At 47.2% G+C, this 13,169-nt stretch overlaps 1 protein-coding gene across 6 annotated transcripts in view; it reads right to left on the reverse strand.

Moving 5' to 3' along the window:
- MORC2 (MORC family CW-type zinc finger 2) overlaps positions 1 to 13,169 on the reverse strand; it is a 48,953-nt gene that overhangs the window by 18,459 nt on the left and 17,325 nt on the right. For all 6 annotated transcript variants that reach the window (XR_010466843.1, XR_010466844.1, XM_065034006.1 and 3 more), the window contains 6 exons: positions 12,878 to 12,986; positions 11,066 to 11,225; positions 10,874 to 10,985; positions 7,049 to 7,174; positions 3,918 to 3,997; positions 470 to 552 (listed from right to left, as the gene is read on the reverse strand). Coding sequence is in view for 4 of the 6 variants with exons in the window: in XM_065034006.1 (XP_064890078.1) it covers positions 470 to 552; positions 3,918 to 3,997; positions 7,049 to 7,174; positions 10,874 to 10,985; positions 11,066 to 11,225; positions 12,878 to 12,986 (670 nt within the window). In the remaining 2 variants the exon portion in view is untranslated. The remainder of the gene's footprint in view (positions 1 to 469; positions 553 to 3,917; positions 3,998 to 7,048; positions 7,175 to 10,873; positions 10,986 to 11,065; positions 11,226 to 12,877; positions 12,987 to 13,169) is intronic.

Genomic DNA, 13,169 nt, shown 5'->3' on the forward strand with positions numbered 1-13,169 from the left:
CCAGGGGCTGGGGGTTGCCCTCCCAGCCCATAAAGACTGGAGGCTGTGGGCAGGAGAACACCAGTACATGTACCACTCGGGCTGGAAACCACACGTGGGTGGTGAAGCACGTCCAGTGGTGATGAGACCACAGAACAGCCTGAGCACTACTGGTAACGCACCGTGACCGACAGCAACGCCTGCTCGACCCACAGCCCGGGCACGGACAGGGGAATCAGCCAGTGCTGCTCAAACCGACACTGCTCACAGCCAGCGCTGCTCACAGCCGGCACTGTTCACATCCGGCGCTGCTCTAACCGGCACTGCTCACAGCCGGCACTGCTCACAGCCAGCGCTGCTCACAGCCGGCGCTGCTCTAACCGGCGCTGCTCACATCTGGCGCTGCTCACAGCCGGTGCTGCTCACAGCTGGCTCTCTGAACCCCGGTGCCCAAAGCAAGATGTGCTGCTGAAGAGCAGGGCTCACTCACCCTGGACTCCCGCGTGAGATCCCCACCCAGGCGCAGCTCAAGGGCACGGGCTTTACTCTCTGCCTCGCGAGCCTTCTCATCCGCTGAAACACAAGGGAAAAGAACAATGCCAAGCATTCAGTACAGAGTATCGTAAGGCATCCATCTAAGGACATCAATTTCCAAGCAGCCTTTGCTGGACTGCCAGGTGCAACAGTACAAAGGTAACATAAATGACAAAATAAAACCTTATATATGAGAGGGCGCCACCAACATGCCATCTCAAACTTGCTCAGGGCTCACAATCAACATCAGCATAACAGCAGGGCTAAACTGCAAAAGCTTGTTTAAAGGAAGGATCCATGAGGAAGTCAGAGAGGAGCTGGAAAGAATACGGACACAAGCGGCCCTGCCTGCTCTGCCCAGAAGTATAAAGGCAGAGAGGGGCTCTCACAAAACAAAGACTGAGTTCAGACATGAAAAGGGGTTACAAAGACATAATTTACTTGCAGAGATGAAGGAAAAGGGCTGTTCTCAGAAATGCTTCTATCTTTGATAATTGCTAAATTTTACCCGGAAAAAGAAAAATCTGTGCTACACACAAAATTGGATACAGTGTTTCGAAAAGCTACCACTACACCTGATCACTTAAAAGAAGTTTCCCTTTCGCTTTTCTCCCAGACTACCAACAGGATTGCCTGGCTATAGGTACACATCGTCCTCGTATTGCTTAAGATTCATCCAATAAATTTCATTTTCAGTGAGAAGACACCTTCCTAAAATAGAGACACAAGGTGCTTTGATAAATTAGCACCATGCACCTTGCATCTGCATGCTCTCCATCCAAAAGTGCAATGGCTACAATCCTCTCCTGTTCCCTTTCAGGTTAGAAGCCTGTTCTGCTCACAGCTGTACAAGAATTAGTTGATTGAGTAATCTTCCTCTGTCCCCCAGACCGTGAGCTCCACGGGTAAACGTGGACTGGCCAGTAACACTCTGCTTGAGCAGGGCGAGTTGGAGCTGCAGCTGCCACCTGCAAGCACCCGCCTGGGCGCGAGTGCTACGGCTGCGGCGCTCACCTGGCCGCGGGGATCGGCAATTTCTGAGAGAGCACGCAGCGACACGGCAGCCTGGGTGAGCTGGAGAGATTCCTAACAGAAATAAACTGGTACAAATAAAGCATGAATGGAAATGCTTACATGCAAGATGACTAGAAGAAACGATGAAGCACAGGTTGCAGAGTGGTACATGCTGCCAGGCGCAGACATAACGTGGGGGTCCAGCTGGGGCGGCTCACAGCAAGGCAGAGCAGCCCTGCAGCACCGCAGCACAGCCTGTGACCACTGCACCCCCTGCCCTCCCAAAATGGAGAGACTGCAGCTGCAAGACACCCAAAACAAGGAAACGCAACAGTGGAAGAGTGACCTTGCCTAGAATTTACAGAGGATGAGGTAAGCAAGAAGCTGACAGGACAGCAATTAGCTCCTGGAGATTACCAAGCACCTCTCCAGAAAGGCTCTCAGTTGCCAGAGAAAAGGAACGCAGATGCTATAGCCAATGTTTGACAACTGGTGTCCACTGTCCTCCAGGCCACTGTCAGCGTTACTTATGGAAATGCACATTTTTCTGTGCAGGTATGGGAACGCAAATGGCCAGAGTCTTTTTTCTGGTTTGTTTGTTTTGGTTTAGTTTTTGTTGGTTTGTTGTTTGTTCCTCCCCCCCCCTGCCCCAACCCCTCCAGCTATTTTTCAGCTATCTAAAGTTATGGTTCGGCAAGCCCATTAGCTACTTCCAGAGACTCATCAATCAATCCCTCAGCAGAGTTCTACAGTCTGATGGATTCCAACACACACATCCCTGGGAGGCAGCCATGGCATCCTGGGACTGCTCAGCTGAGACCTGCCACCTCTCACCACACAGCCCTGCTTTGGAAACAGAAAACTGCACATCAACTACAACGACTGGTGAAGATCCCTCCTAAGAGTGCTGTGCATCCTGAAGAGAAAACGTATGCTGGAGACGACAAGAAATTAATCTTCTCTGTCAACAGCAGAACAAGAGAACTTGGTTCATACAGATCAAATTCATTTTCCTAGAAGCAAAGAAAGGAGATCTGTGCTGTTGAAGCTGAGGTTAATGTTTTAGTCCTGGAGGCTTCGTGTGATCAAATCTTGCAGAAAACAGTCTGAGGGTTGCCGTGAGTTTTCAGCACCATGTTCAAAGTCCTTTGCTCAGCATGCACTTCCCCACCAGAGGCAGTGGGCTAGCTCTGGTGATTAAATCAGTTTATGTTTCCATACCAATGGTATCTGTTCTTAGCCTTGGGACACTGAATGGCAGCTTCTTCAGTGTCAAGACACAAAAGCTCACCTTTTAAACATCATTAAGACTTCATCAACTGCTGCAAGAAAGAAGCCTCTCTAAATCATGCTATTTGCATCTTCTTGAAGGCAATGCAAGTGTGTGCTGAACACCTGCTGTGGCTACAGGACTCAATCTAAAAATAAATTCATCTATGAGGACTGAGGCACAGTATAAAATCTGCTTCAAGTTCATAGTTTCAAGTATCTTGTTAGGTTGTACTTCATGAAGGAGGAATGGGGAATACAGCAATTTACACCATTTCATTTTGCTGGTTTGCTTTGGGCAGGGTTGAAATCATGGTGCCCTTCAGGACTGTGCACAGGCTGAACGCGGCACCAGCACGTGGTACCTGACCCGCACACACACGCTGCCCAGGGCAGCTCTGACCCAAGGATGCCTCTGATTGACTCATGAAGGTGATTTATGAAACCATCCAGAAGATACAGGTCAACATGTTCTACGGCTTCCAAGATTCCTCCTTCACTATGGCATTTCCCCATCAGGGGTTAGGGAGACCACCTAGTATGTTAAATCTGTGCAAATTTAATGAAGTTATATGCTATATTTGTATGTTTATGTAATGTCTATTTGCTGAATATCCAACAATGCCAAATTTGGTTTCTCCTGAGGACTACAGGACTTAATAGGAAGGGAAGACTAGATGGACAAAAGGTATGTCCTCAAGGGGCCTTGTACATCCAGGTCAATCACTTCACATCAAGTGACAGAATAAAAAGCTATTTTTTGAACAACTGCCTCAACAGGGAAGGAGCAGAAAGAGAACAGAACCAAAAGCCAATGACATGTAAACGTGAGAGCGGAACTGTGGGTAACAGGGCGGCAGCTTAGCCAGGCTGCAGCTGTGACCCCAGGGGTGATTCTGTACGTGTATCCCCAGAGAAGTGCTCTTAGGGAACCATCTATGTTCCCTCTATCATACGGAAGTAAGTGTGGGTCATCTGTAGTCGCTGTGATAATTAATTTCCTGAGCAACTATAATAATCACAGAAGCAAGCAATTTCAGGTCATATCCAGCAAGGCAGCCTCTTTAAGTCCTTTCCTTCGCTACAGCAAATCAGGATGCATGCGTACCCCGCAGACTCACCAATCCTCGCCATGTGCTCTGCTTTCTTCACCTCCTGCTCCGCACGGGTCTTGAAACGGTTTGAAGTATATTTGTACATCCTGTGATGACCAAAACTTATTAATCAGAAAAAGCAGTACAGTCAAACCAAGATTTCATCACTGTATGAGAGAACAGGGTCTCCACATGCTACTCTGCTCTTCTCAACAGACTCAATAAATGGACATGAAGGTTTACATATCAGGAATTCAGCATTTTTTGATGCAGTTTTAAGTCAGAGATACTTCAGTAGTAGCTGCAACCACAATACCGTCTTCTGCAGTAGCTGATGAGGGTGAAATATTCTTGTAGGAAATCCAAAGGCTTAGAGGAAGCAAAAAGGAGGAGAGAATATATATGGAAAGCTTCTCAAAACCCTCCCATTACAGATAAACGACCCTTCCTTTCTGCTGCAAATGGCTGAGCACAGGTGCAGTCTGACAGCGCCCATCTCCACACGGGCTCTGTTTATTAACAGACTTTCTTATATGGATGGGCAGAGGTGCTTCCATACTGACAGATGAATGGCATTCTATTACACTAGTTCACTGGCCTTTAGCAGGAGGATATGAATAAAACTAACACCTGTTTAGGCTCAGGCATCATGACACTTCCCCAAAGATGAGCAAAGAGCCCTTGAGTACGTACCAAACACAGCATGCTGTCTGCTTGGGCTGTCAGACAGGAGACCCTTCGCTGCCCCTTACCTGTCCCTTTGCTGGACCGGGAAAATTGCAGTTACCTGGCCTGGGCTACGGAGGCCCTGCAAAAAACAGAGCTGAGCATCGCTGCCAGACCAACTGTCCTCTACAGACACCTCACCACGGGGGTACACCTCCCCTGGATGCCCCCATACAAATCAGGGTCCCTGTGCAAGTGCAGGGGGAGCAGCACTAACCTGCAGAGCACTCAAAGCCCAGTGACTGACAGGGGATGCATGAGCTCTGAACCCAACTCTAAAGGGAAAATCAAGGGCATAAGCAACCTTCTCAGCAGGTTCAGGGAAAAAAAGGAAAAAAAATCACCCATAGCTGTAAAAGCAAAGTAACTTCACTCTCGCGATGGACTGACGTACTAGTTTTCTCTCATGAAAGAGCCACCCAGGGCAGACTAAGCTCTGGTAAGGCGTGTGAAGGTGAAACGCTGAGTTTCCACAACCTGTCCAGAGCACAGCGTGGACACCCACCCCAAGGGCTGTGCTGGCTCTCAGAACCCACAGGGAAGGTTTCCATGCCTTGTCTCAATGGCCACGCAGCTTCTGGAGCCCAAACCAGGCATCAGGAGTCTGAGAGCAGAAGGAAGCAGCCTGGACACACTCCAGTAACACTCGGTAAGGCTACAATAATTGCCCCAAGTCCAGGAACACCTACACTGTGCTCTGCAGGAAGGCTTTGTTTGCACAGTCTTTACTACTCTGCTGCAGGAGTAGAGATTTTTAAATGTAAATATCTTTACAGCGTTAGGGAACTTTTGTTGGCCTGCCATCATAAGCAGATCTACAAGAAGTCTGCAAAGATGCGGCACAAGCAGATTTGTTAGATGCACCTGCCCCAGCACTAATCCGGTGAGCGTCAGCGTGGGGCACCTTAGCCCAGCACAGGGTTCATCCCCCAGCACCAGCTCCATTTGCTACAACTGGTCCTGAGCACTTGGCATTGCACCACTGTTATGGGACCATGGCACAGCATTTCTCATCTCATCAGCCAGTGTAACCCGTTCTGCAGTTGGGTCTCTCGCCCTCCATGTCAGATCACTCCTTGGTCATGAATTACCATTGCTGAGCAGTTACAGTCCTGCAGGTTAGGACAAAATTATTCCCAGGCATCAACTACCAGGCACCTGAAAAGGAAGATACTGAAGCAGATGAACATCTGAGGTGACCTGGTCCACGTTATATTATCATCAAAATGTGAGCGCCATGCCCTAGCAGTGGCAGCCTGTCTGAGTCTCACTAGAAGCTGACCTCTGATGAGAGAAAAACCTCTACCCTCCTCCTCCGCTTCCTCTCCATGGTACTTTTGGGCTGTGGCACAAGAGGAAGCAGCACATGTAGGTAAAACACAGATAGAAGTTCAGAGATCCTCTACCCAGCAAATCAGGACTTATTCACAGTGTCAGGCTGTACCTACTGCCTGCCTCCTACAGTGGAACAACTTTGGCTTGATCAACAAAGGCAAAGTAGTAGGTGTAATCTCCCTTGACTTTTTCCAAGTTTCTGATACTACTTCCCACATTTTCATGTAAGAAGCTGAGGAAATATGAGCCTGATGGACAGAGCAGCTGTAAGCTGAGAACTGGCCAGGCTCTGCGGGCAGCAATCAGTGGGGTGACATCGACTGCAGGCAAAGTACCCAATGGCTTGGTAGTGAGACCACACTATTGAAACACTACTGAAATCCAAAATGTTATAGTAAAACAATCTGCAAATACTCTATAGAATTACTACTATTTTACTAAGACAAATCATGTTAAGGTATCTGGAATGCAGCCTGTGTGCTCCCTGGGACAGAAGAACACTACTGCCTCAAACAAATACATGTTTTCCTTTCCTGTCCCATCCTTATAACCTTGTCCAGTCTCTGTTAAGCCAACTGGCTGCACACCTCAGCTCACTTTCAACTGTTTTGTTTAAGGGAATTTAAAAGGAAGATAGGGATAAGTATTTCCCAAGCTCTACCGAAAACTACATCAGCTACACATAAAAGTTAATTTCAAAGCAACTGTTCTGATGTGCTCAGTCTGCCTTCTTTTCAGTAGTAAGTCTAACACGCACCACATGTATTTCTTTGTCCTACTTAAAAAAAAAAGGTACTAAACAACTTTGTATGGATATGGTATTTTGAACAACCAGTATCTTCATTTCTTTGTTTGCTCTGACAGGGAGCCAAATTGCATGAATTACTCATGTGATTTTCAAAGGCGTTAGATTTTCCACTATGTACCTCTTTCTTCCTTATGTCAGTACTATATCCCATTCTCTTATGATCTGTTTCTGTGGCTTTAACATGTATTTTTGCAGGATACACCCAGAGAGAAAAATGCTAACTAACCCTTTTCTGTAAAGAAACTCAAAAAGGTCCCACACGTCTGCAGACTTTGGGTCCAACACTTACCTTGGCTTGTACAGGCAGCAGGAAAGTCGCTTGGTTTGTACTTTGTGTCCGTTGATAAAGATCCTCATCCTGGGATCAATATAAAGCACAGCAGCATAGGCACGGAAGGAGCGGCGCTCTGGCTTTCTGCAAGAGAGGGATGAATGCTCGCACAGACGAGCGGTTTGCTCAGCGTTTCCTCCCGGACCAGCAGACATTGTCCCACACCGGTCCCTGTAGCCCAGAGATGACTCCATCGGTTCATGCCCTGCATAACCTATGTCTCTTTATTCACAGTGATCATCTTGGAGTCTCTTCCAGTCTTCTCTTTCCTTCACAGTTTTTTCCCCTTCACTGCACTCCAATTAAGAAGAGTCATGACATACTATTGTCACAGAGCCTCCTCCTCTATTCAAACCAAAGAGACAAGTTTCTCCATGGACAAAACTCATAAGATTCTCATTGCTCAAGAAACTGCTCCCTGGGAGCCAAGTGACCGGCAGAGCCGTTGATCTCCTGCACTGCTCTGCGCTGTCTGGTGGATCTGAAGCACCTATGGCAAGATTCACACCTCGTGCAGCTATTGCTGTCACCATCTGTATCCAAACTAGCGTGGTCAGCAGGACAAGGGCAGTGATCCTTCCCCTGTACTCTGCATTGGTGAGGCCACACCTGGAGTATTGTGTTCAGTTCTGGGCTCCTCAGTTCAGGAAAGATTGAAGTGCTGGAGCGGGTCCAGAGAAGAGAAACATGACTGGTGAAGGGACTTGAACACAAGCCCTATGGGGAGAGGCTGAGGGAGCTGGGGTTGTTTAGTCTGGAGAGGAGGAGGCTTAGAGCTGAGCTCAGCACTCTCTAGAACTACCTGAAGGACAGTTCTAGCCAGGTGGGGATTGGTCTCTTCTCCCAGGCATCAGCAATAGGACAAGGGGCCATGGGCTTCAACTCTGCCAGGGGAAATTGAGGCTGGAGATTAGAAAGCAATTCTTTGCAGAGAGAGTGGTCAGGCATTGGAATGGCTGCCCAGGGACATGCTGGTCTCACCGGCCCTGGAGGTTTTGAAACTGAGATTGGCCATGGCACTTAGTGCCGTGATCTAGTCAATGGACTGGAGTTGGACCAAGGGTTCAACTTGATGATCTCTGAGGGCTTTTGCAACCCAGTCCATGCTGTGATTCTGTGATCCCAGCTCACAGCTGTCTACTTCCAAACACACTGCAGAGACAACCTCCAGCAAGAAAGCTGGGGAAAAGGCTTTCCTCTTTTAATTGCCATGCAGCTACATTCAGTAAGGGTTTTCTTTTAATTTTTTTTCTACCCATGTCTTCTGCAGAGATTTTCTATTGAGCTGTACATTTTAAATACTGTTACAAAACACTGATGCACATATTACTGTAAATTGAAAAGGATGTTCTGAATACAGCTGGATAAACAAAGCTCAGACCTATAAACCAGACCATTTAACACCAAGTGCATGCCCCACTCGCTAGGGCGCACTCCGACCGCTCCGTTAGTCAGGAGTCTGCTCAACAGAAACTGCACCAGTCACACACAGAAAAGGCACCACTAGGGCAGGAGGAAGAAGCTCTCTCCAGTGATCAGTGGTAATCACGAAATCTCACCAGCAGGTATCAAACAAACCGAGAAGCACATTACATCCCTGGAGGCTCCCAAATAGTTTTCTGCACCTGCGTACTCAGTAACATCAAGCTAATACGTACAGAAATAAATAGGTTTACAGTGTTTAAAGCTGTGTTTTTAGAGGAAATTCAACAACCTCGGGGAAGAAGCATGTAATTTCATAAAAACGGTAAAGCTTGCTAGGTGTGCCCAAGGAGCTCTGCGACTCAATCAAGCATTTGGCTCACTTCAGCTCAGTTTTTCCTTTTCAGACTACAAGTGAACAAAGTTTCCCAAGGGCTCATGTCAGAATCCCCCCCAGACAAGCTGAGCAAACACTCAGCTCTCCCTGAGCACTGTCTGCTCCTCCCTGTGAGCTGTGGCGGGTGCACTCGACCCCACCAGCCAAACCAGAGCAGTTTGGCCCAGGCTCCAGAGGAGGGAAGGGCCTGAGACGTAACCAGGCCAAGGACTCCTTCCAGGAGACCTACAAGGAAGCAGAACAGCAGCTGAACGCCGGGAACTTGTGAGAGCACAGTCTCATACACACTTTTCTTACTGTCTGCAATTTGACTACGAGTCAACCACTTCATTCTATAAATACGACAGCCTGGATGAGCCACTTTGAGCCCTCCCTGCTAAATACCTGAGCTGTATGGCAATAGTTTTACTACTTACAGGTCAGTGGATGAGCACGATTCAAGTTCAATACTAATCATTTAGTTTAAGTAGATGCAGACAAAATGTAATTAATTATTTAAAGATACAAGGTTGTATAATTTTTAATCTACTCTTTGATTCATGTTAGTTGGTAGGCTAGATTTGCTAAAATTTTAAGCTGTGAAGTCCTGCTCATATTTACCAAGGGCAACTGCAAACTACACTGAACCCTTGCAAGATAAAGTCTAGTTTGTGTTTTGCTGGGAAAAACGGAACCGAGTGAGAAAACAACGACCCAAGGCTAACACGGAGACATTACAGATAACTGCAAAACGGGGCCTGTTTTGCACTTTGCTGAGAAGAAAGCATTTATTCAGACTAAAACAGAACCTGCAAGGCTATGGACAAAAAACAGTATCTCCAGCTGAATGAAACAAAGGCCCACGAGGAGTCAGGGAAAAAGCGTCCAATGGGGCGCAAAAGGACCTGGTGGTGAAATGTTGCTATTGGACTGAATCACAGTGTGAATGGTCTGTAAATATATAAGTTTGTAGCTTTCTATGCTTGGGGCACCTCTGTGCAGGCACCAGCTTGAGCCAGCTCTTCTGCTACTCTGCTCCATTAAATTTTTTATTTCCTAAGAATATTGTCTCCTGAAAGTCTGTTCTGCATATGGTTGTAAGGCCTCACCTGAAAGTTTGCCTCTGGAGGTCTAAAATACAGACTCTGGAGCAAACAGTTATCAGGGACAGAGGAATCCTGACTGTTTGCACTGCAACGGACACAGGCCTTGCCTGAGTTTGTCTCCGGAGCTCCAGGACACAGACTCCAGACTGAACAGTTATCAGGGAGGAAAGACGCCTGGAAGTTTGCTTTGTGAACAGGTACAGGAACCTGCAGAGAAGGTCAGCAGCATTCGGCTTGGTGTATTTCCCCCATGCAGTAAATCACAGAGTGAACCCACCACCAAACTCTTTTAAGTCGTGCTTCTCTTTAAGAAATCTAAACCTTGTTCTGCAGTGAGCAGAACCCCAAGTTACTCCCCCGCAACATGAGCACATCCCCTCCCTCCTCCGCAGGATGTCCAGGAGCTGGCCCTGCTCCCACAAAGGCCTGGGGACACACGCCGTCTGAATCATCCGCTCCGGAGGCTGCTCTGCTCTGCACCTCGTCAGTTAATCGCTAAACTGAACATCAGTTTGAGAGCAACGAGACTCACAACCAGCTCTCATTCTGAGGAACATATCTTTGATGAGCGTGGAAAATAAAACCCACGGCTTAGGGCTCCTTTGCTTTAAGGTGCCTAAAGAAGGGCAGTGAGTTTGCTGCTTTGATCAAGCTGAGACAAGCCGACACAGGCATCCACACCCACACCCGACACACAACAATAATGCCCGTGGGCCATTTACATGCACTTCAAACTTCTAAAGAACAAACTAAAGATCTTCTGAATTCTCCAATTCACCAGAGAAGAGAGAAGCCTTTTAAAAACACACACACACAGAGTCTACAGCCAACACATAATTTGATCAGAGCCCAAGGGCCTGTAATACCATTCACACTTACGTTCCCTCTGGGGGTGTTTCTGCCATCTGAATGTCTCGGGGGTCGGAAGTCACATCCAGTTCTGGTTCTCCATTATCCATTAGTTTGAGGTTAAAGATGATCACCAGGGTGCCTGAGCAAATAACAATTGAGCGGGTGAATCCCAGCCAAACCCCGAACACCTTGCCCATGACCAGCACCATCCATACGTACCTTTCTCACCACGGATCTTATTGAACTGCTCCATCACTTCCTGTTCCGATTTGAAAGGGGAATACTTGTAAATTAGCTCTGTCTCAATAGCAAACTTCTCCATGTTGTCAGTCACGGGCTCCTGGCTCTGCGTTTTCCAGGTGGGCAGGGGAACGATAACCTGCAAATCACATTGTACCGAGAGCAACTCAGGTTCACCCACTCCAGTCAGCCCCTTCTGCGCATCACAGGGGAGCAACGTACCCTTCCAACAGCCCCATAAGTCACGGCAAGAGTCCTTCCTCGCTTTGCAGTGGTTTGTACACCTGTTAAATGCTTGAGGACCTCTCTTTGCAGCCTCTGAGCTGCGCTCCTATGTCATCTAGTCGTACACTGAACCATTCCCAAGTAACCTGCATGGTTGCTCACATACTCATTGTTTCTTTTCCCCTCCTCCTATAACTTTCATAATACTAAAAAAACATCCAAACTTTGCTTCTTTAAGAATGTCAACCTCTGTGCTTAACTTCTCTCTTCAACTCAAATATCCTTCACTCGTGTTTATCCTCTCACTCTTTATTATTTTTATGGGATTCTAGCAAGGTTATTGGTGTTTTCTGTTGTTTGGAACAAAAACACAGACTGAATTATGGACTGCAGCTGCCTATCGAGGGCACTGAATCCCATCCTCACTTTAGAATTGATGTCAAGCCAACATTTCTGGCTCCAGAGCCGCTGTGGGAACTACATCACTGTTCCCAACCTGCTTCAGCCATCAGCTGCCCGCCAGCAAACACCGCAGAGCTCCCTCCCCACCACGATGGAAAACACTTTCTTAGATATCATCCCAGTGCAAATTTAACACTTTTCTTTATTGGCCTTGCCTGGAAAATACTTGTGCTTGAGCACAAAAATACTTCCACGTTAAGAGTCAGAATACAGAACAACAATGCCTGAATTATATATTAAGATACACATGTTTTCAGTAGGTAGAACCACACTGATTTTTTACTGAAAAAAAATCTGAAGGAAGAGACATGTCTCGAGTTTACGACCTGCAAGTAGCAACTTCAATCATGCCTTCAGTTCTCTACAGAAAATCAAACCAAAGCAATAAATTTAAATATATCTCAAACTCAAATTTTGCGGGAAAAGGAAAACGCAAGAAGTCTGGGCATAAGAAACTTCAAACAAAAAGCAGCCCTTCAAACTCCAAACTCAAACTGAATTAAAACCACAGGGAAAAAACCTGTGATAACTTTGCAGAATCCCTACAAGTTTATCACCACGAGAAAACCACTCACTGATCACAGAATCACAGAATGGACTGGGTTGGAAAAGACCTCAGAGATCATCCAGTCCAACCCTCGGTCCAACTCCAGTCCATTGACTAGATCATGGCACTAAGTGCTGTGTCCAGTCTCAGTTTAAAAACCTCCAGGGCCGGTGAGTCCAGCACCTCCCTGGGCAGCCATTCCAATGCCTGACCACTCTCTCTGCAAAGAATTGCTTTCTAATCTCCAGCCTCAATTTCCCCTGGCAGAGTTGAAGCCCATGGCCCCTTGTCCTATTGCTGATGCCTGGGAGAAGAGCCCAATCCCCACCTGGCTAGAACTGCCCTTCAGGTAGTTCTAGAGAGTGCTGAGCTCAGCTCTAAGCCTCCTCCTCTCCAGACTAAACAAGCCCAGCTCCCTCAGCCTCTCCCCATAGGGCTTGTGTTCAACCAACCAGTGTGGCAACCAACACTGCCACAGACTCTGCTGTGACAGCTGGGGACATTCAGACAAGACACCACGCACTGCATTAGTTCATTACAACAAAGGACATGCGAACCTCATCGATGCCCTCTTCCTCGTGGAACGTCCGTGACAACAGGAGGCAGGTCATGGTGTTGTCTTTCTTTGTGAACAGGATGAAATCCTTCCCGATCCGCATGGAACCCCTGGAGACAGATTCCAGTCTGCATGTTACACCTGATGCCCAACAATCTCTCAAAAGCAGAACACATTACAGAGTTTTCTTCCCATTATGTTTAACTATGAGATGCCAACACTTGGTACAGCACACAGGCTTCAACAGCAACATCTCATTCCTTTCAAAAGGTTTCTCAATCTGGACATTTTTT

Source organism: Columba livia, chromosome 17 (assembly GCF_036013475.1).
Source record: "Columba livia isolate bColLiv1 breed racing homer chromosome 17, bColLiv1.pat.W.v2, whole genome shotgun sequence".
Classification (NCBI taxonomy): Eukaryota; Metazoa; Chordata; class Aves; order Columbiformes; family Columbidae; genus Columba; species Columba livia.